At 37.9% G+C, this 27784-nt stretch overlaps 1 protein-coding gene across 2 annotated transcripts; it reads right to left on the bottom strand.

The window, feature by feature from the left end:
- Window positions 1-6: 6 nt before the first annotated feature.
- Window positions 7-27282, bottom strand: COG2 (component of oligomeric golgi complex 2). 2 transcript variants are annotated; one of them, XM_032102334.1, is made up of 18 exons: window positions 27160-27282; window positions 26445-26606; window positions 25694-25759; window positions 24681-24761; window positions 23965-24068; window positions 22612-22720; window positions 20733-20912; window positions 19625-19749; window positions 18224-18350; window positions 14279-14418; window positions 11019-11080; window positions 9619-9770; window positions 8141-8341; window positions 7274-7346; window positions 5987-6129; window positions 5323-5462; window positions 2022-2202; window positions 7-445 (listed from the first exon to the last, which is right to left on the bottom strand). In XM_032102334.1, exons 1-18 carry the CDS (start codon window positions 27226-27228, stop codon window positions 344-346), a joined length of 2217 nt encoding a protein of 738 aa, XP_031958225.1. In that variant the 5' UTR covers window positions 27229-27282; the 3' UTR covers window positions 7-343. The 2 variants fall into 2 exon arrangements, with proteins under 2 accessions (XP_031958225.1, XP_031958226.1); XM_032102335.1 differs by lacking the exons at window positions 25694-25759; window positions 26445-26606; window positions 27160-27282 and having other exon boundaries at window positions 23965-24070; window positions 24682-24762.
- Window positions 27283-27784: the final 502 nt, after the last annotated feature.

Here is a 27784-nt window from a genome sequence, read left to right as displayed (position 1 = left end):
ACATCAAAAGTTAGGAAGACAATTTATTACATATTATTTTCAACATATAACTTCATTCTTGTACATTTCAAGTTGTACAACAAAAATAAGAAAAACATTTTCCTCTACTTTTATTCTAGAGTAGAAAGTTTAGAACTTTGCTTGCTTTCCATATAATGGATAACTATGATAAATTCTCCATCTTTTGGTGAAACAAGTTTATCGAGGCAGAATATACACTGATTTGTTGCTCAAGATACATTAGGAAGCACTTCATTGCTCTTTATTTGGTAAAACAAAGAAGAGTTGTCTCTCTTTCTTTTAGGGACATTGTTTATCTTCAATCACATGCTTTCAAAAATATCTAGGATGGTTCCATTGTGGCCTGATCCTTGGCAGTTAGAACCAGCTCTGCAAGGGCTGAAAAGCTTTTTATGCTGCTTGTTTCCAGTCCCATCTTTTGTACCTAAAAAGATACAGAAAACCCATTAATTTTCTTTAAAACATCAAAAATCACTAATTATTCCACTTCAAACATGTAGTGAAGCCTATGTTTTATCCTGCATTTGACGTGCAGTAAAAAACCCAACTGCATATACTGCAAACTATAAAAAATTTGCATCCAACTTTGCTCAGTTAAGTCTCTTCAGTTACCGTAGTGTCTTGCAGAGAAATATTTCACCATCTTGTAGGCAACTTGTAACTAAAGCCAGCTGGAAGTTTTCCAGCGAAGCAGTCAGAAAGAGAAACTTGGCTGTAGTTGGTTTAAATGCATTGATAGCAACTAATTTTTTTTTTTTTTCAAACTCCAAATGAGGTTTCTGGGCAATACTTTAAAGATCAGTATGAATACATCCATGAACAGCCAACAGCACAACAGTGAAACCATTTCAATAGGCTGCAAGAGCCTATGGTTCTAGCCTTGAACTTCCTGGAAGACAAAAATGACTCTACAACTACAGAGGTTGCAGCAAGTATTTTCTTAGCCAGGAAATCTATTGCTCTGACAACAAGAAAAATATGGCCATGAAAAAACTAAGAGTGCAGTGAAGCAGAAAAATCTGGATCTAACTAAAACCATAATGAAGTGACTCTGAAAAGGTGTTTGCTGCTGGAACTCTTTGTAGTAGTCACATGTACCAAAACATCTCCTAAATGATTATGAATAATCTGTCCCAGTTCAGCTTAAATTCACACTGCAGTGATGGAAAAGAAAAACAAAAGCTCAACCCCAGGCAAAAACTGACAAATAACAGTTTTTGTTATTAAGATTTCCAGAGTTCCACCTAAATCTTCTTTGTGATTAGTCTCGTATCTGAGAAAAGCATCTGCTCACACACAAGCAAACTTAATCTACCTGTTATAATGCATCAACAGCATCTGCTCATAAACAAGATTGATGACAGCTCCTTGGCAACTAATATTATGGACTCTTAGTTGAAACTTTGTTTATATCTAGATACGATTTTCAGAAATAAAGGAGTACAAAACAGTATGCTTATACATTTTAATGTAGCTACTGCATACATTTTCTTCTTTTATGTTTTCCTATTTAAAATTTCATATTTGGCACTGAAAAGCACTTACAGCACAACAAATCAGGCTGACATCCTCACAGCTCTTGGGAACAGACCCTGACCATGCAGAAAGTCAAGGCTGGAAACACCCCAACCGAAGGCACAGAAAAGCAGGGCCATAAAGAAGTTTCTATCAGACCTAATTCAGGTCCCTGCTCTCTGGTCTGTAAACACAGTGTTTCTTCTTAGTGCTTCCAAGCACTAAGCAGTACTTGAATTTTGAGTAGTAAGAAATACAAGCTTTGCATTTGTATAAGAAAGGACAGGAAAGCATGCTAAAGTGGTATCTACAGTCACCAAGGTCTCAAATAATCTCCTTTATATAAAGGTGAAAACACAAAGCAAAAACACAAACCCCAAACCCACACCAACAAAGCTTTCAAGACCAAAATCAAGGTTCCCTTTCCTCTTCCACCTCCCTTCCAAAACCATTAATAATAAAAAAACTCGTTTCTCATAACTTACTTGTTCACCAAAATACTCAACGTCTAGGGCCAGCTGCAGTCGGATTTTGTTATCATCACTCATGCCCCCATTTGTACCAACAGGATTTGAAGTTGTGGTTCTTCTGGCTTGCTTCAACCTTTTTAGACTCTCTTCCATTTTCTTAACAGAACTGAGCACATCAGATACAGTTTCATAATACCTAAATTAAGGAAGGTTAATGACAAAGAAAAAATTCCACTTTACAGAACAGCCTACTTTATACACAGAAGTACATCACTGGCCCTGCTGACCAGTGCCAGAAGGAATGGCTTTCCTTACAAAGAAGCTACTTATTATCATTATCAATTCATCAGTATTTCCATTATTAGTTCCAGAGGTAATCTGAAGATTACTATTCAGTCTTGAAGACTCCTCATCACATCATTTTTGACTTGTTCAAGATGTTTGTACTCAATAGTGACCAAGGAATGCAACTGCTCAATTTTAAACAGTCAAAATCAGCCCCTCTACAATCAATAGAATACTGAGTAAAACTGCTTTTACAAACAGGACAAGAATAACAGCCTGACAGACCAAAACTCACATATTCTTAGGTAAGTTATAAAACTGTGTATGAGAGCACACATGTGCACACCAGTCAGAAATGCCTCTTTCTACAATGAAGAAATTGATTTAAACAGGAGTCTCAAGAAGCTGGCAGGAAAAGTCAGAAGAACACTAATCCTAAATTAGAAATGATATAGATAAAATAAAACATCACTGCCCAGACAGTAGGATCCACATTAAAGAAAGCATAGATTCAAACAAAGTACACACATCAACTGCTCAATGAAAGTTCAAGAAGCCCTAAGGACCGAAATCCCATGCCTAAGTGGTAAGGGCATGTCATACAAATTAACAGATGCCTAGGACAGTGAGTTAAGAACAAGAAGAGAAAACAGAGCAACAGTGGGAAATTAAAAGACCCTAAGAGAAGTTACCAGATTGAGCTATTCTGTAATTTGCTATAAAATCTCTAACTTTCGAAGAGCCCCTCTATGAAAACTATGACTGTAAGAATTAAAAAAGTTAAAGAATCTTCCTGATGATTACTTTTAAACAAGGAGGCAACAGAAAGCAGACAAGCTCTTTTAAAGGATAATCAGATAGGGATAGCTAAAAAAAAAGTGCTTGCCAGTGCCATGGAAACTTGTTTCACGATACCATTCCACGAAAAGCAAAAGTATTCCAATGACAGTCAGTCGTGTTCTCTTTTCATATCTTGGTATTTCCTTGTCCCACTCACTTGTGATTAATTCCTACTTCTGCTGTACTCCCAAGTCCTTCTGCCATTTAAGCAAATTTAGCCTCCAGTGATTCTTAACTAGTGTATGCTCTTTTCTCTTTTTTCATTTGGATGCAAGAATGTATTGTCACTGCAGGAAATTAATTACTTGCATCCGTATTCTCAAGTTTCTTTGACTTGTCTCTTGTCAGTGAGGATAGATATTTTAAAACAAACTAATACACATAGTAGCAACAAACCAGGAAAACAGAATTCAAAAGAAAATTCCTTAAGAAATGAACTTGTCAGTCTTACAGGTGTTTAAGCACTGCCACTGTGTTTAACCTAGAATTTAATTCAGTTTTGGTAATGTTAACATGGAAAGTGAAGAACTGCTTTTTGGGGGGGGGAAAAGCTCTGGCTGGGTCCAAGGAACTATGTAACAGCTACTTTGCGTGGTGTCACCAGATTCACTGAAGCTTTAAAAGCAAGACTAACCAGACAGAGACGTAGAGAGACAGACAAGAATTCATTCTAAGGTATTTTAGCTCTTGTGACTTGAGATTCCAGGAATCTCTGCAGTTCTTCAGCAATGTTACTTAACAAATGCTGTGGGTTAACAATAAGCTTCTTTTTATGCACTAATAAATGGTTAAGAGACACCAAGCTTGAAAAAAGAGGTTTTGTGCAAAATGAAAGTGACCAGTGCAGTCTAGACCAACCTAAGCATAGCCCTGTCCAAAATACTTAAGAAAAATTTTAAGAACAGTTAGTGAATGTGTAAAATTGTCTTACAATTTTAAGTCTATTCTGAATAACAACAAAAAAAGTGCACATTAATAAATACCTGAGAGGTACCAGAAATGGAAGACTAGGGAGGCACAAGGAGGCAAAGAGCAAGAAAGAACTTGTCTTCTGACTATGGTTTAAAACCTCAGTAGTATTATGCGGCTAAATCTCAGAAAAAAACCAATCCATGCTCAGAAGCAGTCAACAGACAATATAATATGCTAAGAACTATTAGGAAAACCATACAAGGACAGACAGAAATCACACATTATACTTCAACCTGCATGGATTCTTCTGATACTGTCATCTCTGACTAGAAAGGTCAAAAAAAAACCCCCAACAAAGCAAAACTATAAAGATGGGAAAAGGAAAAAAAGCCATCAAAATAGGCTAGGGTGACTCTTTAGTTAATAGGCAAGGCTAGACATATAAAAAAATTACAGCTAGCACAGAGCAAATTGTCCACAACGCAAGAAGTAGGGGGTATCCTGTAAAATTTTGTGGCAGAACTTTCAAACAAAAGCAAGTCTTGCTGTCTCATGTTACATGCTTTACTGGCAGAGCTCACAGAATGCAACATCCCTGCTCAGTAGGAATTTAAAATACAGCCGTAAGAATGTAAAATACAGCTAGACAAATGGAAACAAAATCCATTAAGGAACTTAATGCATATGACTATTCATGTTCAAAAGCCCTCAAGATGCTAACTAGGAAACAGAAGATCTACTAAAGAAAGTGTTGCTTTATGACTGCTTATTAAAACTGTGAACAATTAGCTCTTTAACAGTTTAAAAAGTCCAACGTTGTTTTTTTTTTTTTAACCACTAAAAAGTTGGATAATCATTACATACATTAAAAAACTCAAAGGACAGTAGAACTCAAGTGTCTTGAGAATTCAACCAATGTTCATTGAAAATAACATGAGGTTAAGGTCTTACATCAATTCAATTCTGAAACAGAACGTAAATCTTTAGTTCACTGTTGCATTCCCAGAGCTAACCAGTTTTTCCAATGCCCTATCTACCACGTCATGGTTTCCACAGCTCTGAGCAGGAGCCAGGCCTTTGGATTCCCTGCCCAGCTTTTCATCTGCTGAATACGCAACACCAGAGTAAATTCAAGGAAATATATCCCACCTAAAGAGTGCTGTATTTTGGCTTTCTTACAATTGTGTTAATTCACAGTGTTTTGGTTTTTTCCTGTGCCTGTTCAATGGACACTGGGGTTTTTAACTACAGCAAACAACGTTCTGTATGGTTCTCTTACTTTTGTGTGCTTTCAGAGAGAGCACCTTCCAGCCACTGATGAATCATGGGCTGCTTCAAGGTATCTCTGTAGTCATTCTGCAGTCGGTGGAAGGGCTTAAGAGCACTGTCAACATAAGGTGAAGCTTTAGTTGGCACCTCCTGGTAGATGACAGGGAAACAAGTCAGGGAAGAAAGAACCAGTCATTTACTTACTAGAAGTATTAACACCCAATTCTAGCACATATGCAAAATGCTAAGGCTGTACCTAAGCAAAGAGATACATAAACCATTTAGGACAAGTCAGTGAAGTGATCATTATACATAGGAAAGGCACCACCACAAAATTATTCAGTAGTGTTCTACAGCATGATATAATATAGAACAAGGTTCAAAATGACCAAAGCTTTTTCAGAGATGCATGTGCCAGCCATTCCTATTACCAGGGTATGATCCTAAATGCTCTTTCTGCTCATGCCAATTCTGGAGAAAGCTGAGCAGACTCAGTGCCCAAACCAGACTATTACACCTTGGTTAAAATACCTACAGCTTTGTACTATATTTCAGTAAATTGAAGACATTGCCATGGGCTCTGTCAAGCAGATACGGACAGGCCTGAAGAACTCCTAACAATCTCAGCACAGGCCTTTCTGAGATTTATTTTATCATTTGCAAGCAGCACTGACCTTGTTGGTTCTCCTGTATAATCTTGGAACTTCCAGTGCACTCTTCAGGTATGCAAAGGAGGACTCAGTGAGATCCTGGATAATTCTGTTATTCAATGTTGGCACACAGGCTGATAGAGAAGTCTTTGAATCTTCCAAGGCTCCTATTAAAGTAAAAATGCTGAAACTTAAACTGAGCTACCCTGCCCAATCACACACAAGTTATGTGAATCCCCTCATCCTCCCAATCTCACTCACTGTCTGGTGTCAAGTACAGGATATGCTTACCAAATAAATACACACCAGCCATTTATAAAACACTGCCAGTAACGCCAACCACTCCTCAGGCAGAAACACAGATAGAGGGAAGCAAAGACAAGAGGAATAAAGTAACATTCTCCAGGTTCAGAGTTTTTCCAGTATTACCAATGAAGCAAGGGCTTGAATCAAAAGGCTCTGGCCTTCCAAAGAAACAGTGAAACTCTCTCTAAATTCCCTGTGGAATGACTGGAATATGTTCAACTCAAAGTCGTGATTGGCAATAGACCATCTACTGAGCAGGGGATGCGCACAAGCTCCTACATCTCTGACAGACTTGGACATCTACCAGTAGTTCTGATTTAGAGATTTAAGTGGAATTCATGATGCAGAACTTCTGGCTATGCTTGCAGACAGGGACTAGTTCACTCATGCTACATGCCTAGATTTAATTATTAAATTAAAATCAAACTCCATATTTCACATAAAGAATCATCAGATGAAAGAAACCAAACAAACGAACCAAAGAAAGCAACCCAAAAACCAAACCAACCCAAAACAAAACCAAACCAAAAACCTAGAAAAAATAAAGGAGGCTAAAATACTGAATCACTTCTACCCTCTGAAGTTAAGGTATTTAACTATGATACTTTGATAACCCTCTGCCTCACATGATTCATCAGGCCTGAGAGAGAACAGTCATTTCAGAAAAATATTTTAGTTTCAACTGGATAATGGAAACCCTCTTCTTATGTCTTCTTCCCCAATTCTTTCAAAAGTGGGAGGTTAAAGATATGATATGAATCTCCTAGGATAATGTCCCCACTTTCTGGAGAAAAATCCTAAAAGCACTTTAGAATCACTCAATTTTAATCATTGAACATTTTCCAGACTCAACGTGTCTGTTCAAGATTGGTTCTATTTAACAATTTAAACAGAAAGCAAGTTTCATTAAGTATTTTCATCCTAAATAATGAAACTGTAAAAGTTGATTTCATTTGTTTGGCAGAGGGAATTTGGAAGAAAGGGGAAGGAGCCTCTCAGCTTTACCTGCAATGCAAGATATATTCTTGAAGCCAATCATTTCAAGCTTTGGTTTAATCATGTCTAAGATGTCAGGAATCTGGAAAAAACAACCCAAGACCGAGACAGATATAGTCACGTTATAAACATTTTAATTACTTTTCCTACATCCTGCAGGTTTGAAGTGCATCACAAGACACCTTCAGTTTCCATGGTTTTACTGCATTTCTGGTAAATCAGTACTAGAAGTTTACAATATGCACAGGAATTTAAGCCTACACACTAAATCCTCTACCTTACTATTGTACTCACAGGAAATAATTTAGAACTAACAAAATCCACTTGCAATTTACAACTTCACAAATCACAGAAATTTCAGCCTTACTGAAAATACATACACAGGAATCATCCCTACTGGAAGAAAATTAACACCATACATCTCTCCTCAAGATTCTGGATCATTAATCAAGTATAATCATAATCATAAAACCTTTTCCAACCTCCAAGACTAAAACCAGCAAACATTTAAAAGAGAAGATAGTATTAAAGCTGAATGTTGCACCACACTCCAAGCTGCAACAGAGACTTTACTAGAAAAGGTAAGATCAGCAGAGTGACACTTCACACCAAAAAACTGCAGAAACATATTATTTTAGGGGTTAAGTCCAGCAGCTACCAATAAAAAAAAGTTGAATACCTGAACTGGTTTCCCCGTAATCTGCCATTTCAAATGAGCACAGGGTAGGACCCGTATTTCAGGTATCAGACACCCCAAGTTTTAGCATTTAAGATTACAAAAAAATTATGGTACGTTATTTTAAACAATCTAATCCCCTTACAAGATGCCAAAAACATAAATGAAGACTCTTTCTAAGTAAAGTCAAAAGCACAAACCCGATCCTGGAGTTTGTCCAGATCTGCAGCAACATATATCAGCTGAGTACTAGATATAGAAGACAATGGCAGACTTTCTGGAGAAGATCCATTCCCTTGGTCCTCACTGGGGTTGATACTTAAAGAAGATTCCTTTCTACCAACTGGCACAGGTTTTTTGCTTTCTTTTGTATTCTCACTGGAAATGGGCCTTGCAGAAACCTGAAACATCAAATTGAAACGTGAACTATAGCAATAGTGAAGGCAGTTAAAGTTGGACAAACTGAAACAGTATACAAAGGATTTCTATGCTCTTAGCATTAAGAATGCCACACTTTCAAGGGATATTACCATTCCTAAATTAAATAGATTTTAATATACTTAAAATAAATGTTAAAAAAAATATGAGTGCACTACAAAGTTGGACGATTTGGAACAAATATGTCACTAAGGTTAGTAGAGGGCAGTCTGGTCTGGCTGTCAAACAACTCCTTTCTCCACCTCCTCAAGCTCTCTGCTGTCAGGCAAGTGCTTCCCTTGACTACTTTTAACTCTGGTACTTATCAGTACTTTTCACGAGATAATTTAGCTGAGAGAACTAAGTCACTGAGTCGCAAAAGAAATTATAAATGGAGATCTTACTGCTGTCTTCAACTACTGAAGGGGCATGTACAGAGAAGATGGAATCACATTTTTCCTTGAGGTACAGTGACAGAGTAAGAGGCAATGGCTATGTACTGTAGCAAGAGAAATTCAAATAGGAGGAAAAAGCAATCAGTCATTAGACCAGGGTTCCCTGGAAAGACTGCAACCACCATCTTTGGATATACTCAAAATTCAACTGCAAGAGCCTCTGAACAACCTCATCTAAGCTGGTCCTGTTTTGAGCAGGAATTGGGACCAGATTACTTCCAGGAATCTCTTCGAATTCCAATTATTCTATTGTGCTGTCTCTCCATGGCACAAGAAACAGAGGCTCACTTGTATGGCTGGGAGCAGGCAGCACAAGAGCAAAGCACAATTTCTCTGCTCAGAAGCAGTGATCATTGATGCTGAGTCAGCTGCCCAGGTAGCTTTGGTAAAACCGAAGTTTTACATTCTCAGTACTAAACAACTGATCCAAGTTATATTATTCCTTCTTATTTGAAGGGTTATTTTTCACCTGGCTCTGTTTCACAACCTCATTCACTCTATCAACAACACAAACAGAAGAAAACTAAGATTTTGGCTTCTTGTTTCAGTGGTAGAGGCAGCATTAAGCAGTATGAAGTACAGCTTTGACAACCACCAGACAATAGCACTGCAACAGTATTAGTATTTGTGACTAATCACGTATTTTGCAGTGATACTTTTTGTAAACCAAACTCATGAACTGGTTGAAGGTTAAAAACCATTAATTTCCCAAAAAACTCTTAAAAAGAGGTCATACACTTTGCTTCAAAAAGTCTCTTTTTGATGGACATGCCCCATCATCAAGCCCATAAGCAGGCTGCTCTCACCTCACCGATGAACACAGAGTAGCGTGCCAAGATCTGCAGGCTGAGTTTCCACAGGCGGTGCGCTAAAAGCGGTAAAAACATCTGATCTGACCAGCACTTCAGAAGACTCGTCCAGACCATGTGAGTGGCCAAGAGACAGAATGAGCTCCCAGCTAGAAATGATGAGGCAACAAAGGTCAAGTTCCTAAGCACATTTTTAAAAGATGCAACATCAGTGTAACTGCATTGCCGGAGATTAAAAAAAAACAAAGTGTTCCAAAAAGATAGAAATGTATTAAGCATTGCCTGAAACAAACTCTTAAAATACTATCTTCTCAGTGCTTTAGATTTCACATTCCACTAAGTCTTGCTGTAGCTGTGCAGGCAAAAGCAAGAAATGAGAATTTGCCTGCAATAAAGACAGAAACAGCTTGGCCAAATAATCCACCTCAGGAAATAACATTTCCAAAATAATTTTGGCAGTCTTTTGAAGTTACATTAAATATGCCTGCCAGCCATAACATAATACTCCCTTAGCACTAAACTATTGCTCCTCTCCCAGTTATATGAGATATTTGCTATAAATATTTGTTTTAAACACTGTACAAATATCTATATTTAAACACAGTACTTTTAAAGCAGTTCACACAGTCACGTTTTAGAGAATACAATTAGAAAGACAAGGAATGTGTCTGCAAGTTTCAGGCCTATGCCTTGAAGTGGTAAGATTTATGTATTTTGTCTCCATTAGGATTTTTTTCTCCTTGTTTTCTTCAGAGAGCACATGTGTATACACACATACAGACATTTATGTGGCTCTTAGCTACCTTCTTCATAAGTACTCACCCTGTCAGCTGAAGTTAGTTCTTCTAATACAATTACAATATGCTTCTAATGCATATACCAGGTTATACCCTTCCACTCTTGTTCCCATTCTTCCTGTGCATACCTCCTCATCTCCTCATAAATCAATGTATGTTTTTGGAGCAGACACCAACACTATGAATGACAGCAAGCCTAACTGCTGCCAACAGACAGCCTCTAGCATTTTCACCTCCACATAGTGCTACAACAATTAAGAAAAATATGCTCCAATAACACAGCACAGCCTTTTCATTGACACTTAGAGGATGTCAAATGCTAACTTAACTCCTTCTTGCACTGAGGGGATGGTTCTGTCAGTATGTTAATGACTGCTGCTAAAGAGGGGGTTTTTAGTAAGCAAAGTGATCACTGAACAGAACTCTCACATTGCCATCTCTATAGTCATGTTTTATACTGTTTGATCAAGTTAATCAGAAATCAGAAAGCTCATGTGAACCACGGGATGCATGTTACTGAATACTCAAGAGACAGAGTAATCACTGCTACTTATACAACTGATTCCTTTACAATAAATATTTTTTGCAATAAAAGTTTACCTGGTGCTTCCTCTAGCGTATCTGAAAGTGCTTCTTCTAAGGTCCCTGCGACTTCTCTGAATCTGAGAGAAAGAAAAATTTTGAGTATTACAATTCAACAGTTGCTTAAATTGATGCCTAAACATTTTTCAGTAATAATTTAGTATTCAATAATACTTTAGTATTATTCCAATGTGCTATCAATGGATACACACAGATTTTAAATCTGGGGTTATTTTTGCCCAACTTATATTGGAATATAAACCACACCAGCATTCAAACACTTGAAAGAGAACCTTTGACATTCTACAGACACATACAAAGCTTATGCTTTGGGAAATTATAAAAGTCATGGTTGCAAACATTACCAAAATGATAGCTCACAGAGTGACAAGTCCTCAGCTTCGAGGAGTCAAGTTTTTTGTTTTGCTACTGTTTTTAAACTAAAAGCAAACAAATTGACACATACTTGCTTTAACCTTCAGATTATGTCATGTGATACAGGAGCTCTAGCTTTCAATATGTTTGTTAGTGAGCAGTAGCATAAGATTTTGCAAACAATTCTGTACCTAATAAAAATCAATAGTTCCTCACAGGACACCTGGTTTTTAAAAATTCCCCCATTTAAAAATACCCCTTTTCTAAAAATTCACCATTCAAAGCAAAAAAAAAGAAAAAAAAAAAAGAAACAAACCAAAATCACACCTCCAAAATTTTTTCAGGTTAACAGCAAGTTATTAAAACCTCTAATACTTTCTATACTTCCATCATTTTAAGCTCCCCTATAGGAAGTTATATTGTCATTGGTTTCCTCTTTTTTGCTTTTATGTACATCACAGAAACTCAGTAGATCTTTCTACCAAACTTACTAATTACAAACCTGTAGGGCTTCTCTTACAGTCTCCTGTCATTTCCAGATCAGAACAGGGGCCCACCCAGCTTTTCTCGTTCAAACTCCTAATGGACTAAGATGAATGTTTGGCAACTAAACATGTTTGTGAAACAGCTTCAAAACCTCCTTTCTGCCTATGCACTGCTTCCATCAACAGAGCAGTGTCTTTAAGTCTTATGGTGAACAGGATTAGAGAACAGAGTAAGATTTTTAACAGTGACAATTTTTGCTGAATACTTCTTACTTAAGAAATAATTTCCCCAGTGTGGGGTTCGTTACAGTTCCACAATCAGTTGTACTGACATAACTGAAAGAATGAAACATGGGAAGGAGTTACTGGGGCTTTTTGTGCCAGCACTGCTACAGAAGAAATGCCTGAACAACCATCTGTTCCTCAAAGGATCATTTCTAAAGGTTTTAGTACTGGCTGATTTTTCTGGGTAATTTCTGTAATTGAAAAAAAAAAAAGAAACCCAACAATCTTAACTATAAATGCCATAGTGTGAGACTACAGTTCAATAAAAATCTTGTATGACTTAAAGGATATTAACACACACCAAGAAAAAGCTTTCCTGATATATATATAATTAGCATGTTGCATTATTTTCACAGTTATGCCCTAAAGACTTCATGGACACTTCCAAAGTTAGCAGATTATTCCAATATAAAGTAATAATATGGTTAAAGGTGAATAAGCTGCTCTTATCCAACCATTTCTCAAAATAGTACACTATTTAGACTTACAGTAATCTTGGATTAAAGGAAAATGGTTTTTTAAAAGTCTTTTAATCAATCAGAGCTCAGAATACCTAATGGGAAACATTTTTGAAGAGAAATAATATGCTGAAGCTCCATTTCAATTTTATGAGCAAGATTATCAAAGTTTGATCAATTGATCTCCTACTAGAAAAGTTGCACTTGAAACTAAAGGGGCAGACACAGAGACCTATTATTGATACATATCTGTTAAAAGGATCATAATGGCTGCAGTTCCACAGACACTTCTAGTCTGTGTACCACTGTGTAGTGAATATTCCTCACCCCTTCCCTTGGGCCAGCATGAGTATCTGTACAGTTTAGTGGTTTGGGGCAATTGGCTGGAGCTGAACATCAGACTTTTTTTTTGTACTGAGTAACGATCCTTATCAGTTCACTACACAACTGCAGGAACAGATGTGCAAGCAAAAAACCAAACCAGGGTATCAGATGCTGTGACTGCTGTTTTACAAAACACCATGGACCACCAAAACACTAAGATCCAGCTCCGAGCCCCATGATCTTGTCACTTAATATTAGCTCTACCACTCATAAGATTCCTGCATGGAATTCTTCAGCACAAGGGTAGATTCACCCTGGATTAAAGAAACTGTATAAATGTGACTATGGCAGTGTTATTGCCATTTACAGAATTGTGCAATATAAAAGGTCACTAAAAAGTGAAAAGGTGATCCAGGTTTAAAATAACCATAAATTTTTCTTCCCCCTCTTTTGGAAATTCTACCTATTTTTTTTTATTTATTTATTTTTTAAGAGGATCTCAGAAGGCTTCACACCAAGAGAGATCACACACGGCACACTTGGGACACAGGAGACATCATCAATGGTTCTGCTCCTTGCCTGGAGGGTTGCTCTCCAGCCCTACAATGACATGTAGACTACACTTTCTAAAAATACAGCTTTACATTCTATTTTGCTCATTAAAATTCTAACATTGCTAGAATTAAAATAGGACTTTCTTAGGTCTCTCTGTTCTCTTCTAGCTGTAAGGTCTATAAAAGGTAATACTACAGGTACATCAGACCTGCTGGTAAAGTAAGCTAGAAGTTATTCCTTAGCTCCTCAGGAATAGGGACGAGTGGGACAATCTTTGGGAAGGCAATGTTACAAGACCCAGCACTTTAAAGAGTACAGCCTGTGAGACAAAAAGAATATCAGAAATATGGCTAGATCTGAAAAAGCTGCAAGTTCTCAAGGGCTTTAATTCTATATGTCTACAAAAAAGATTTCTTCCCTCATAGTAAGTATTCCTCCGAATTTGCACAAGTAGCATTCAATATACAGCTTAGTTTCAGGGACACTGGTGAAAAAGAATTTGAAACAAGAATTGAAGACTTACTTAGATCTGTTCCTGAAAATCTTACGAGTAGCTTATCAAATCTGGTGTAACAACACAGTACATACTGAAGAGTAGCTATGTGTTTTTTGCTAAACTGTTGAAAGATATATAAAACAGTTACTTGACTTAGTAATTCAATTCTTAGTTTGATTTCTACTATGATTTGTTGACAAGTGAAACTTTAAACAACAAGGAGATGTGACCTTAAGCCAGATCATCTTGCTGTGACTAACCTCTACTTTTGAAAGACTGAACAAAAAAATGTACGCCAACCTTATTTGAAAATATACAGGCAAATTCCATTTATTGTTAAAGCTGTGGTAAGAGGGATGAGCTCTTAACCGTTTCACGCTGGCCTGGGAGCCGCACTGTCGTTCAAATTTCCGTACGAAATCCATACTTGTGGTGTACTTCTGCAGGAAGAGAAGGAGCATTTTGATCACACACAGGCTCCCAGCAAACAAGGAAGGTCTCCACCCATTCAGCAGAACTCTTGTCTCACGCTACAACTAAGCTCGAGGTTCAGGATGGGCTGACATTGCCCCTTATCACCGAATCATACAAGGCTAAAATCCTGGACTCAGTGAAACCAAAACCAAATTAACTCGTAGGTGTTACTCTATGGTAACAAAAGCTAGTCCAGGACACTTCTAAAAAGCTAAAACTCTCCAAGCAGAACTGATCAGAGATTCATGAGTATTTCTGAGTTCAGTCACTGGGGTGGTGCTGCACAGTACTAAATGAGTCAGGTGCAGGAGGTAAAGGTATACATACAACAAACACAAATAATCAGGAATGAAACTCAGAAGTACACATAACCAACCACACACGAGAATGGAAGCACAATATTTTTGTCTGTTACACAAGACCCGTATTATAAGAATTTATAGACATTTTTCCCTAAAAATGTTTTGCAAATATCAAATATTTGCAAAAGAACTTCAAACAATTTCAGACAAACTAACTTCATCCAGTGTGTACTTCTAATAAAATGTTTATGAATATTATGAGTATTAAATTGGATGCAAGAAAAAAAACCCAAAACATTAATCCCCAAACACACTGTGGATTTGGTCTCAACAGTATGAGAACACTTAAAATAATGAAATAATAAATTAAATCATGCACAAAGCAGAAAGCCAAACACTTGATGAAAACCAGAACAGTACCAAAAAATGTTATTTCATACAAAATAGACCTTGTTAACAGACCACAAAACTTATGTAAATAAATTTAAAAACAAAATAGAACTGCAGTTAAAATTACTTCTATGGAATGAAAACTAGTTCTGTTTCTGTGCAAGTTTCTTCTACTAAAAAAAAAAAAGGAAACAGCCATAAAACCTATTATATATTCTCATAAACCCTCCTCTCCTGAATTAATGAAATAAGCCTGACTGAATCTTTCAATGCTTCTGACTTCACTGCAGGGTTAGGGTTCAATCCACAATCCAGAGCACTATGGGAGTGATGTGATTCTGCCTCTTGTGAAGCAGTAAAACATCAGGAGAAGCTCCTGCGTTGCTGCTTAGAGGGTCTGCTCTCAAAAATTCCTGTGAACAAAGGACATGAACTGCTACGGAGACGCTTTTGTGTTGTGTATCTCAGTAAGTTCGTAACTTTCTTTTAAAGGTATAATTACAGAATATCTTTTTTGTGACATGGCAGTTTCAGTGTCAAGACAGTATTCTGAAAAATGCACACAAAAGCTTTTAAGTAAGTTCTTTTCTCCTAACCTGGTTGTATATATAACACAATGGACCCATAAAAGGTATGGGAGTTAGACCCGGATTAAGTGACAGATTAGTTCTCTTTCAGGCCTCCTTTCTTAGATAATAAACCTAGCATTGTAAAAACGTCAACAAACTGTTAATGCTCTGCTACCCTAAGTGTAAGTCAGAGACATAAACCAAACACTCTGTAAAGACCTATTACTTTCAGAACAGAAAGGACCTCAAGAGTCATTTATCTCAGTACTGGTAACATTATATCCAGGAGAGGGAACTAACTACAAGATTCCTATTTCAGCTTCTAGGGTTGGATTGTTGACTCCACAGTTACTTAAGAGAAGTAAAATTGGGAACAAAAATGGAGCAATTTTCAAACAGAGAAATCTAAATTTAACCTCAAATGAATGTTTAGTGATAAAAGGAGTATTCTTTTCAAATACCCATAAACCTACACACCTGACTCAAATAAGGGCACATCAACCTGAAATAATTTTAAAAAACCACCTTGCAAAAACAAACACTTACTTTAACACACTTAACATTGTCAGTCTGATTTTTAATGGATTTAAAACAAATGTTTCAATCCCTCTCTCTCCTCTACACCTAAAAATCTCTTAACAGATAATACTGCATATTCAAACTTTTCAGCTTTAAACCTATACATAGATAGATATGGAAATAAACATGGAGAAAAATACTTTTCTGCATTTATCAACCTAGAAAACAGATACGAAAGATTGCAGTCTAAAATCCGTGTAGCACTGCTTGGCTCATCATCAGAGCAAAACCAATTTTAAAGGTCTTTCCCCCCGCTCTTATTCAGAACTATTAGTCTTTAGATAGGTATAATAGCATTTTCACACTTGGCATTTCAACCTTGTACTGATTTTTAAGCAAAATATTTTAATGATTTCAATGACTCTGAGTCGCTTAAGTAGTCAAAAGCAGTCTGGAAAGTATTTTGGATTTACTATGTGATTTACCTGAAAGTCATGGGTGGGTGTTGGGTTTTTATGGGGTTTTTTTTGATTGTTGGGTGTTTTTAAAATAAACACAATGCCTTCGTTGGCCAGTATCAGTGTAACGTAAGACAGCCTTTTAAGCAAACCCAGCTTTTCTGAAGACAAAATACATTCCTGTGTACACCATGCAGCAGAGTACAGCAAAAGCCCAACAAGGCTCACAAACTGCAGGAGTATCCAGGGCATAACATGAAAGCTTGAATAGTGACTTGAAACTTTATGGTAAACTTAAAATTCTCACGAGGGAGGGGGAACACACTACGGTGTCATTTCCATGGCACTACCACAGCTATCTTCAACATCCATGTAATTTGTTTCCTCTTCAGAGACAGCACTGCAAACACTCACAGTCATGCCTACCTACCTGCCTTCAATTATTCAATCTATCTGTACGAAAGTGTTCTTAAATTCCAAGGAAAAAAAATCTAAGTGTTTAGTAAAAGCAGTTTTGCAGGAACACATGAAGAATCACATGCCTTATAAACCTCCACCAGCAAGCCAGCATTTCCTTAAGTCATTTGTCCTGATATGCCTAAGATGCCTTACTTCAGATTATTTATCACTGCCTCCCATCTCTTATCTTGAAAATAAAATGTTTCACACTAATCACAAGTCAAATTTCCAGGAATAAAAAAATCCAATTTTTCAGTAATCATGGTTAAACACAAGCAGGCGAGACATGAGGAAAAGCAGAAAGCTCATACTTTCTACTTTTGACATACTGTAAAGTACTGCCAGAGCCAATCTTCATACTAGGCCAAGAAATCTATTTCACAATTAGTAAAAGATGATATTTTAGAGACAGAGCAGCACTGCCAATGAAGAAAATGCAAGAGTGACAAGCACTTTAAATTCATTATTTAATGTATACTTGCTTCATAATTATTTAATGTAAGTTTACATTATTTAATGTAAGCTTGTGATACCAGAGAAATACTACTTCTGTATTCTAAACCTGATGGTGCTGCCTCCAAGTACTTTCAGGTTTTAGGTAACTTGGGTTTATAATCACAACATAATTTGCAGTACTGTAAGAAAGCAAAAGCTAAAACAAGCAAGTGAAACAAAGAAATTTTTTAATCTTCCCATAGTAAAAAACAAGTTGCAACCCAGGTGTTTAATTCACATGACAGCTCTTGCTATACAGAAGTTCTAAACTTGAGTGAACACTGGAGTCATCCACTCCCACCTTCAATTATGTTGCAATTCTACTCCCAAAATGAACATTAATTCATCTGACTAAATGGCATTCAATAACTTCTGCATGAGCTTTCCTAACAAACTTGAGGGGAGAATTAATTCCTATGAAAATTGAACCAAGTGGTTTGAGATAACATCCTCTTCCAAGCCATGCAACAACATGAATTTAGACAAAAGCAGCAGAGGGAAAAAAGCTAGAGAACATGACTCACCCAATTCTCATGTGTGTCATGGAAATTAAAAATGGAAAAAACGAAAATTAATTACCTCATGGAACACGTCTGGGTTTCCAGGGTTAAACAGTGATGGTAACTGCTCTTCCAAACCGCGTACTATTTCTGGCCACACTGAATTCACTAAGAAATCATACCCAGGAACAATATCTGCTTTTTCACTGAAAAAAATTTGCAATTATTCCATAGTTATAGTTTACCACCAGGCTTCTATTTGGAGGCAGGAATAACTAAAAAATACATGCACTGCATTAGACAAAATGCAATGAAATTTTTTTACATATTTATGCTGATTCCCTTAAACTGTTTTTCCTTTGAAGACTCCTTATCTGATTCCACAGTCTCAGCAAATCCAAGGTATTTTTTGTAACTCTCAAAGTGTTTAAAAACTTTTGCAAGTGTGTACTGGAAAATTAGTACATTTCAGCTGAGAACGCCTATTATTATTGGTATAATTCAAGTTTTAATAGCTCCAAACTTCTAAGACCTACCAAGTAGGAATAATGTGACTAATGCAATGAAAAGAACTTTTTCCTAATTGCTCCAAATTGTATTTATACACGATACTGTGTTTGAAACAAAGGATTAAAAGCTACCTCGATTATGAAAACTTATAGATTGAGAGCAGAAGAGATAAAAGCATTCAATTCCAATTTAGTACACCCCAGTACAAAGTAGAAACATTCCATTATTAAGAAGAACAATTAAAACTTGCTGAGGGATTAAAAGAATTGAAATGTTAGTAAAACTTAGGAGTCATAAAAAGCTCAGCAATGGATGACTAATTGGAAAAGTAATTCTGCAGTCCCTAGGGGCTACAGCCATAGTTCTGCTAATTACAGCAGCCTACTATATTAACCATCCTGAAAACAGATGAATAAATGGATACAATTCAGTAGACCTGAATTATTTAAGCTTGAAAACAGGCAATTTAATTGCATAAGGAATTAAGCACTTTTTGAGAAGACAGTGGAAGCACAAATCAATTAAAGCTGTAGTTTTGGTACATGCAATAATCAGTCAAACCTCTGAGTATCATCCCCACTTTTCTGATGTGCACTAACAACTCAGTAACTTCTGAACTTATATTTTAATAGCTTTTTTATGCTCTTCTCCCTGGATGAAGTGTTCAGTCATATTTAATGGGTTCACAAAACCAAGCTATCTGACACATCATATTATGAACAGGACTCACTTCTACTAATGAAATACAGGATTGTTGCCTCTGAAGGTCTGGGCCACAGCACCAGGAAAGTCTGTTCACTGTTTTGTTTTGAAAAACACAGGCATGAGATAGAAATCAAACCTGACTATGAATCTTCAGGAAAGGCCAGGTAAGTCATTAATGCATGAAAGCTAACAATGCAAAGCATTTCAAAGCATATGATACTTGTTATAACTTCAGTGCAGCTGAGAGAAAGCCCCAGATATTTACCTGGAAATTGCTCCCCCTGTTACTTCACGCAGGAGACGGCAATGATGAGGAACAAACTCCAACAGCCTATTGTACATAGCCTGGAGGCCATTAGGGTGGGATTGCACATACTGTTCCACAATCACCTGCCAGGAACAGCTCAGTGTTAAACGCCAGGAAAGTGAATATAAAATATGCTGTAATGCAAGACTCACTGTAACAATCAAATACTGGGATAGTCAGTATATTACTTTTTTTTATCATAGCTTCCAAGTATAACTTGCCAGCTTGAATTATTACTTCCTTTAACACAGCACTCTTAACTGCCAAGACTGGCCCCAAAAATGGGAAGGAGCTCCTTACTTTTAAATGTGAGCCACTGTGTCTGGCTCCCAACCCACTGCTGCACCACTGTCACCTGAAGCAGTCTGTCAAGTTAAACAGGCAACTGGCAAACGCTAATCAAACACAGAATAAAGCAAAACTCCTTCTAAATGTAGAGGTGGTTGGTCCAATCCCAAACACAGGCAAGCCAAAGCAAAGAATCTTCTCTGACATTGCTAAGCCTTTAATGCAGCTAGCAAAGCAGTTTGTCTGGACAGTACCTCATACTCAGTGAAAAGGGATAATCTCTGCCATAAAGAGAAGGAAGACAGCAGGACAAGAACAATAGCTTGTTTCTTGGTATTCTCCCACATGTCTGAACACATTTGCCTCTTGCCACATAAACAAGTGGAATGGTGCAGAAGTGGTGAACGAATAGACCCTGAGAAAACCGAGGGGAAAATGACATGCCCCACACTGTAGATGTTGTTACAGTACTTAGCAGACACCCAATGAAAACCTGTCCTAAATGGGAGAGGTTTGTTTTTTTGATTCTCTAGCCCAAGAAAAATGTAGGTAATAAAAAGAATCCCAACTGGATATAACTGGAAATTGGTGACAGGCAGGTAAGAGAATTCCTCCATCCTTTTTTTCTTAAACAGCAACAACAAATTGCCATTTTGTTGGGGCTCAGTTCTCCTGTTCTCTCCACAAAGATATTTTGAAGCTGCTAGCAAAAGCTGGAGGCTAACAGGAAAAACAAGCATGTTTGGAAAACAATTGGAATTTTTTTACGTTATCTCACCTCATCTACATAAGGTTTTACAAGCACTTGACCAACTAATGCCTCTGCATCTCGTGTTTTGTCAATTGTTGCATAAGTGCGTAGACAGTGGCGTATTATGTCAACATTTGAAGTTTGAAGGCCTTCCAAGAGCAGCCCTTCCAGAGACTGCTGCAACATGGCTGTTATTCCAGCTATACGCTACCAGGAGAAAGAAAATACAGTCATAAAAAGCCAGAATCAAAGCCTTGTCATCATTGTTGAAGTAAATTCATCCAGAAGTACCTAAGTCAGCTTTCTATCCTCACTTGAAAAGTACAAAAGTTTTGGTAACTGCCAGTGTTGAATGAACATTAACAAAACTTAATGGGTTACTGATGCTATGTAAGACAGGATTTACTATAATAAGGCTAAAGGCAATTATTTTCTTCTATATATTGTAAATTATGTGGTAACTTATCTCAGGACTGCTTTATCCTGAGGAAATACATCAATAATTGTTCCTTGTTCAACTGAACCAGTATGTGACAATAAACAAAAGATTTACAATAAGTGACCAAGGATAACAATTGTAGCATTTATCCCTCACTGTCAGAGACTAAAAAGACAGTGTGTACCCAGCACTACTTGTCAAATTACCACAAACCAATGACACTGAGTGACACCAGCAAAAACCAAAGCAGTTAGATTCCTTCTGGCTTTGGCCAAACAGCTGCTTCAGTCTACACATATATCCCCCTTTTGGCAAACCATTTTTCCTGATCTCCCGCTACATCTTTTCTACTAGATCCAACTCATTGCTACACTTCCTGCAGATATACTCATGGCCCAAGATGGTCCCTTCTGTATTTGACGGGAGTTCAGCAACACACATTAAGGTAGCCAGTTGAACTATGAACATGGCCAGACAAATTTCTTCTCTGCCTTTTTACATGCTGCATTGTATCCATCCATCCTAAAATGATTCACAGAATTCGTACTGAATGTACAAGGTCAGGAACCCAGCTGCCAACTAGTCATGAAAGCTACATTTTGAAAGCAACAGGTACAGGACAGCAGTCCTGGCAAACAGCATTAAGGAAGCTACATGACAGATGTTCTCCCACCACATACACTACTCTGCTGCTCACGCTCACTGCTGCTATTATCCAAGTTTCATAACTCAGTGGCCAGAACAGTCTTGTAAACTGTCCATGTAACAACATGATTCCATGGATGTCTGGAGCTGAAACAAGTTTATATTGCCAACAGGCAGAGGTACAAAGTGGAAAACTGGAACTATGAACTACCTTACTAGCTTGAAAGCCATTAAGAATGACACCTTCATGGTAATCATCTTAAAGCATTACCCCACCTCCATATTCACAACTTTCTTTAAGCATGAGTTTTCATTAATTCCCTCTCCCCGCTGAATGAAGAAAAAAATCCCACCAAAACATCGATTAATCTTTTACAGTAGGTAAAACAGTACACTAGGAGATTAGTAATGGCCAGCGTAATTTCATGAGAAGACAAACTTTAATATATTCAAGCCAGCCACTGTGTAGGCACATTCCATTTATATTCTGGTCTGTACACTGCAGCTAACAAAACCAACGTAAATCTCTACAGTAAAGCCTCAAAATCAATAAGCAGACGAACTGAAAGACACATTAGGATGACAAAAATGTCTGTCGTATTTCCTACTCTTATTCTCAGTAATTTATCCTAAAGAAGCTAGCAAACAGGGCAAAAATCCCCAGAAAAAGCAATAGTTCTAGTCAATTGATAAAAATGACCCCATGAAACCCATTTTTCTCCATAAATTAATTCAATAAAACTCTGTGGAAACAGGTATTTGTCTTCCAGTTATACTGGTTTTGCTTGACTGTGCAAGTGTTAAGTGTCACGCAATACTTACTGGTCTCACTTTATCCAAAAGGGGCATTCCTTTGCTTTGTACTGCATGAAACTGTAGCTGATTAAATTCTGTGGCAATTCTCTCTAAAACTTGTCCAGTTAGAAGCGGACTGGAAGAGAGATGATATAAAATGAGAATACCCAGTTAGATCCCTTCAAACCAACTCAATTTCATCTGTAAGAAGTAGACAGAGCTCTCCCTCAATTTCAAAATATTTTGAATTCTGATAGGTACTACTATAATTAGTGCAATCATACAATAATGATTTGGAGCACACTACATGATTAGTGAGTTTTGCAGCTCTAACATGAAGTGGGTGAAGCAGAAGCTGAGAGGAACATAAGCTCTTGCCTCAGCAGTATGAAGCACTTTTTTCTAGATGGCAGTTTTATTATCACATGAAAAGTCAGTCTTAAGAGAGCTCAGAAACTGCACAAGGTGACCTTCACCATCCGGATTTGTTTCTTACTTACCCCTTCTGTCATATAGTAAAACTAATGACAGTTATCTCTAGAGAAATAGTCCTGCTCTTCTCAAGTCCACACAATCCCAATAATGAGCCAAATTTTCAGCTGATCAAGTATGATCTTAATTGCAAACTTAATTCTGCAAAGTGCATCACCCGACTGAAAACATCTGCTTTTGTCCCTCTAGGTATCAACCTACTTTTTGGTACACCTCTCCCCCACTACCATGTGATCCAGCACACTGAACTGAAGAGACAGTCTCACACTGTGTCTTCCCTCCAGCTTAAATTGTACTAGTGTCCCAGTAGAGCCTTTCCAGTGCATGACTGGTATATAAGTTCCAAAACTGGCTGAAAGACATCTTCCAATCCTCAGCAAAGGCAGAGGAAGAGGTCTGACTGGAATTTGTTGCAAACCTTCCTTGTACCTGAAGTACTGTTTGCATTGCATGCCTTCAGCTATTCTTTCAGCAGTCCTTTCACTTACACATAAGCAGGGAAAACAAGAAAAACTATTTTGTTTCACTTACAAATGATATTGGAATAAACTGCAAAGAATATTTCAGACATGACAGGATTAGTGACTATAAATAAAACAAAACAACCCCAGAAAACAACAAAAAACCCCTGCACACCAACTTCAAAAGCTTGCTTACTGAAAGCACCACGAGTCATGTGGAACTTTGGAGTCTGAGTTACACATTCTGTGAAAGACCGGCTTGCAGAAGACTAAAACCAAGAAAATACTAAAATCACAGTCATTTATTCCATCAGAGTTACATTTCTAAAGATATATCCTCATGCTTGTAAATTCACCTTCAACAACACCATGAAATTAAGTTAGTCCCATCAATTACAAACAAAACTGAACATTATGTATTTTTTACCTGTTTCCCTCTAATGAGGACAATTCTTTAGTGCCTTGGGAATGTAGAATCTTCTCAATTTTCTCAACCGACTGAATAACATGAATAAGTCTCAGGACACACATCTGTAATTAAAGAAAGATTTTTCATGTCTAACCCCAATCCCAATTGACATCACCTAAAGAACAGTATTTTGGATGGTTTCTTAGTTCTTTGGTTTTTTTCTGGTGTAAGTTTTCTCCCTTTATCTTAAGACTTGAGTCATGTCTCAGTTGAAGCGTTGCTCACATAAGTCCATAAAACCCCACAAAAAAATGTTTGTCACAGATGTAGGACAGCTGTTCCTATCCCTGATTTTTTTCAAAGTTAAGCACAAAGACAAATGTTAGTGTGTCTCCCACCCATAAAAATTAAACAGCTGTACTTCAATTCCATTCATAGTGAGTTTATATACTACTTTAGCCAGAAACAAGAATAACTATAACTTTAAAAAAAATCCAATCAAATCAACATATGTTTTGGGCAACTACAGTAAAACACAGATTTATGATCAACTAGACACTGTAAAATATAAAGCCTGTCAACCAAAATGTCAATATATTTTACAAGTACAAAATCCTGCACAGTGTGCATCTAGCCAGCCTAAAACCTTCTAAATTTCATTTTCTCTGAGTTAATGGCAAAACCAAAGTCATCTTAGGGATGATCTTTCAAAGGTATTAATTTATCTGTTGTACCTTTTTTCTTCTAATATCTTCTTGTTTAGTCATCCGGTCATCCACCGCTTGAATTCCTTCACTGACACATGACTTAAGACTCTGTGAGAGAAAAAGTCAGTATGTAAAGCTTGCTTCCATTTAAGGTTTGAAAAAAACCTAAAAAAATAATCTAAACTTAAAACAAGACACAGATTAATAATAATATGGGACTAATTAAAGCTACAGTACATCAGTTATACTCTAAGTGAAAAAGCCATAAATACAACCAAATAATTGAAAGTAGAACCTGCTCCTTAGGTATTGCCACTGCAAACACAATTATTTCCACCAGAAGTGTTCTTTTAGTACCTTAGAGAGACAAATGATCTTTGCCTAAAAACAGGCAATAAATCCATTATGCTTTTACGTCTTCCAACTGAAACTATAAATCAGTTTAAAATAGTATTTTTCATATAATAAGGATTTCTCTAAGCTAACTGGACCCCGTTTTCTGTTTTAGACATGAAGGGTGCGATATTTTGAAGGCACATTTATGCAGCAAGCATCCCTCTGAACTGGCTGCTATGATGATCAAAATTTGCCTCTTCCTATAAATACCAAGTCAGTGAGGAAGAGCCAGAATAAGATCCACCTTCAAGAGGGTGATGTTTTATGGTTAAACCACAGAGTGAACAAAGTAAGTCCATAACAGGACTGTGTTACATCTGAATTTTCTACTACCATCTTTAAGTTACTCAAATATTAAAACAGTGTCAAGACATCTCCATAGACTTTTCCTGCAAGAGTCTATTCACTTGTCAAGTTCACAAAATTCTTTATCTCTTGGTTGAAATGCACTATAGGAAACATAAATTTACTGCAACTACAACTGCTTGAAAACACAATGCTTCTCCTACTAGCAATCTAAGTCATCAATTTTCAAAGAGAAGTTTATTATAACAAATATTAACTTGAGTAGAAGACATTCCATACATCCTATGAAAGTGAGCTGAAGTTTACCAAGCTGTCTACAACGATTGTTTTGAACATACCATAACTTCTTCCTTTAACTGTCCCAAGGGTACTGAAAGCTGATTGAGAGCCTTGTCCATGCCAACCTAAAGAAATTACCACAAACACATTTATTACTTTTTTTATAAGTTCATATGTGAATTACTGAAAAAGCCTACCATTTTACAGATACTAAAAGAGAACTGAGAAAACATATCTTCCTTTATAATTTCCACTTTTAAATTCAGTGCAAAAACTTGTTATCTCAAATACAGGCATAAAGATATGAGACTGCTTTCACACAAAGACAAATGATAAACAGAATCTATGGGAATTTTTCCTCTGAAAAATATGCTAAGTCTCAGTCTTTGAACCTGTATAATTGGGATGACTACAATTTTCAGACACGAAGTTGGGGTTTTTTTAAAGATATTTTGACTATACAAAAAGTTTAAAGACTCCTAAAAGAATCCTTCAGAACAGTCTTAGTTGTATCATTGCTATTCTATTTTAATAACTTATTTCCTTCAATTTTAAAAGTGCTGACAGTTTGAAACAAAGTTTGCCCTGAGTCTAACTCCCTAACAAATCAGCTTTTCAAGACAAAATGCATACATCTAAAACATTTACTACAGGCCAAGAGCAATTCTGTACAGCAGCTAAGTTCTACAGGAATGGCGTCTCAGTGGAAGGGGTCACAGTTTAAGATGCCTTAAATTGTAAAATGCCAAAATAAAAATGCCGCTGAACCACATTAAGCCTGACCTACACAGTACAACTAGTAACACTTACTAGATTTGTTGAGAGATTAACAAAATCTGCATAATCCTTATTTATGAGTTCTACCATAGCAGTTTTAAGGAGTTTGTAATAGAGCTCCAGATCCTCTCTGAGCTCTTCCAGCTGCACACGTTTCCTGCAGTCTGACACAAAATGATCAACATCAAAATCCGCCTGGAAGTGAAAGAGGAAAGAGAGGAGTATGTAAGTAAACAGTTCACACAAGGAACACACCCAAAATAAAGTATTCCGTATGCCTGTGAGTTGACCAAACTAAACCTCTAGGAGGCTTCTTAACGCAGTAGTTTCCAATGTTCCAAACTCTCGGTTTTTAGGCTCAAAAGCACAGCGAGTCGTGGGGCTAAGTACCTTAGTGACCAGCTCTCCTAAATACAGGAGAATTAAAAAACAAACAAACCACGAAACAGCAGCCAAAAGTCGAAATTCAGTACTGAGAACTACTCCAAGCTCTCCAAGCAGTGAGGCCTTTCGGTCTTGCCGGTCTCAGAGCCCAGCCCCGCCTGCACACGGCCGCATCCCGGATCCCCCTGTCAGTGACATCCTCGGCGCTTCTCGCCGCCCCCAGCCGGGAGAAGGGCCGTGGCGGGGCTGTAAAATCCCGACCCAGGCTCTGGGCCCCTCTCTCCCCGCAGGGAGCCCGCCTCCCACATCCTCAGGAGGCTCCTCGCCCCTCCACAACCCTCCAGCCTCGGCGGCCCCCGCGCACCTTCATGAACTCGTCCTTATCGAAGCAGAGGTTCTCGGGGCCCCGCGGCAGGCTCATCCTGGCCTCCATGCCGGGCCCCGCGCGCGGCGGCCGCACCGCCCCCTCGGCCAGCGCGGCACCGCAGAGGCGCGGCCGCCGCCGCAGCGCCCCCTGGAGGGCTCCGGGCGGCCCTGCGGGAGGGGGTCCCGGCGGGCGGCGTGTGGGGCGCGGCGGGCTAAAGCCGGCCTGGGCAGGCACTGCGGGGGACGGCAGAGAGTCACAGGATCGAGTAGGCTGGAAAACGCCTCTGAGATCATCGAGCCCAACCGGTGACTGAACACCACTATGTCAATTACATCATGACATTGAGTGCCACGTCCAGTCTTTTCTTAAACGCCTCCAGGGACAGTGACTCCACCACTTCCTAGGCAGCCCATTCCAATGTCTAAGCACGCTTTCTGTGAAGAAAATCCTTCTAATGTCCAACCTAAACCTTTCCTGGCCCAGCTTGAGGCCATTTGTCCCTTTCCTCGTTATGGGAGAAGAGACCGACCCCCACCTGGCCACAAACCCCTTTCAGGCAGTTGTAGAGAGCAGTGAGGTCCCCCCTGAGACTCCTTTTCTCCAGGCTAAACACCTCCAGCTC

The sequence above is a fragment of the Corvus moneduloides genome, chromosome 3 (genome assembly GCF_009650955.1).
Source record: "Corvus moneduloides isolate bCorMon1 chromosome 3, bCorMon1.pri, whole genome shotgun sequence".
NCBI lineage: Eukaryota > Metazoa > Chordata > Aves > Passeriformes > Corvidae > Corvus > Corvus moneduloides.
This window is presented reverse-complemented; position numbering and strand designations above follow the sequence as displayed.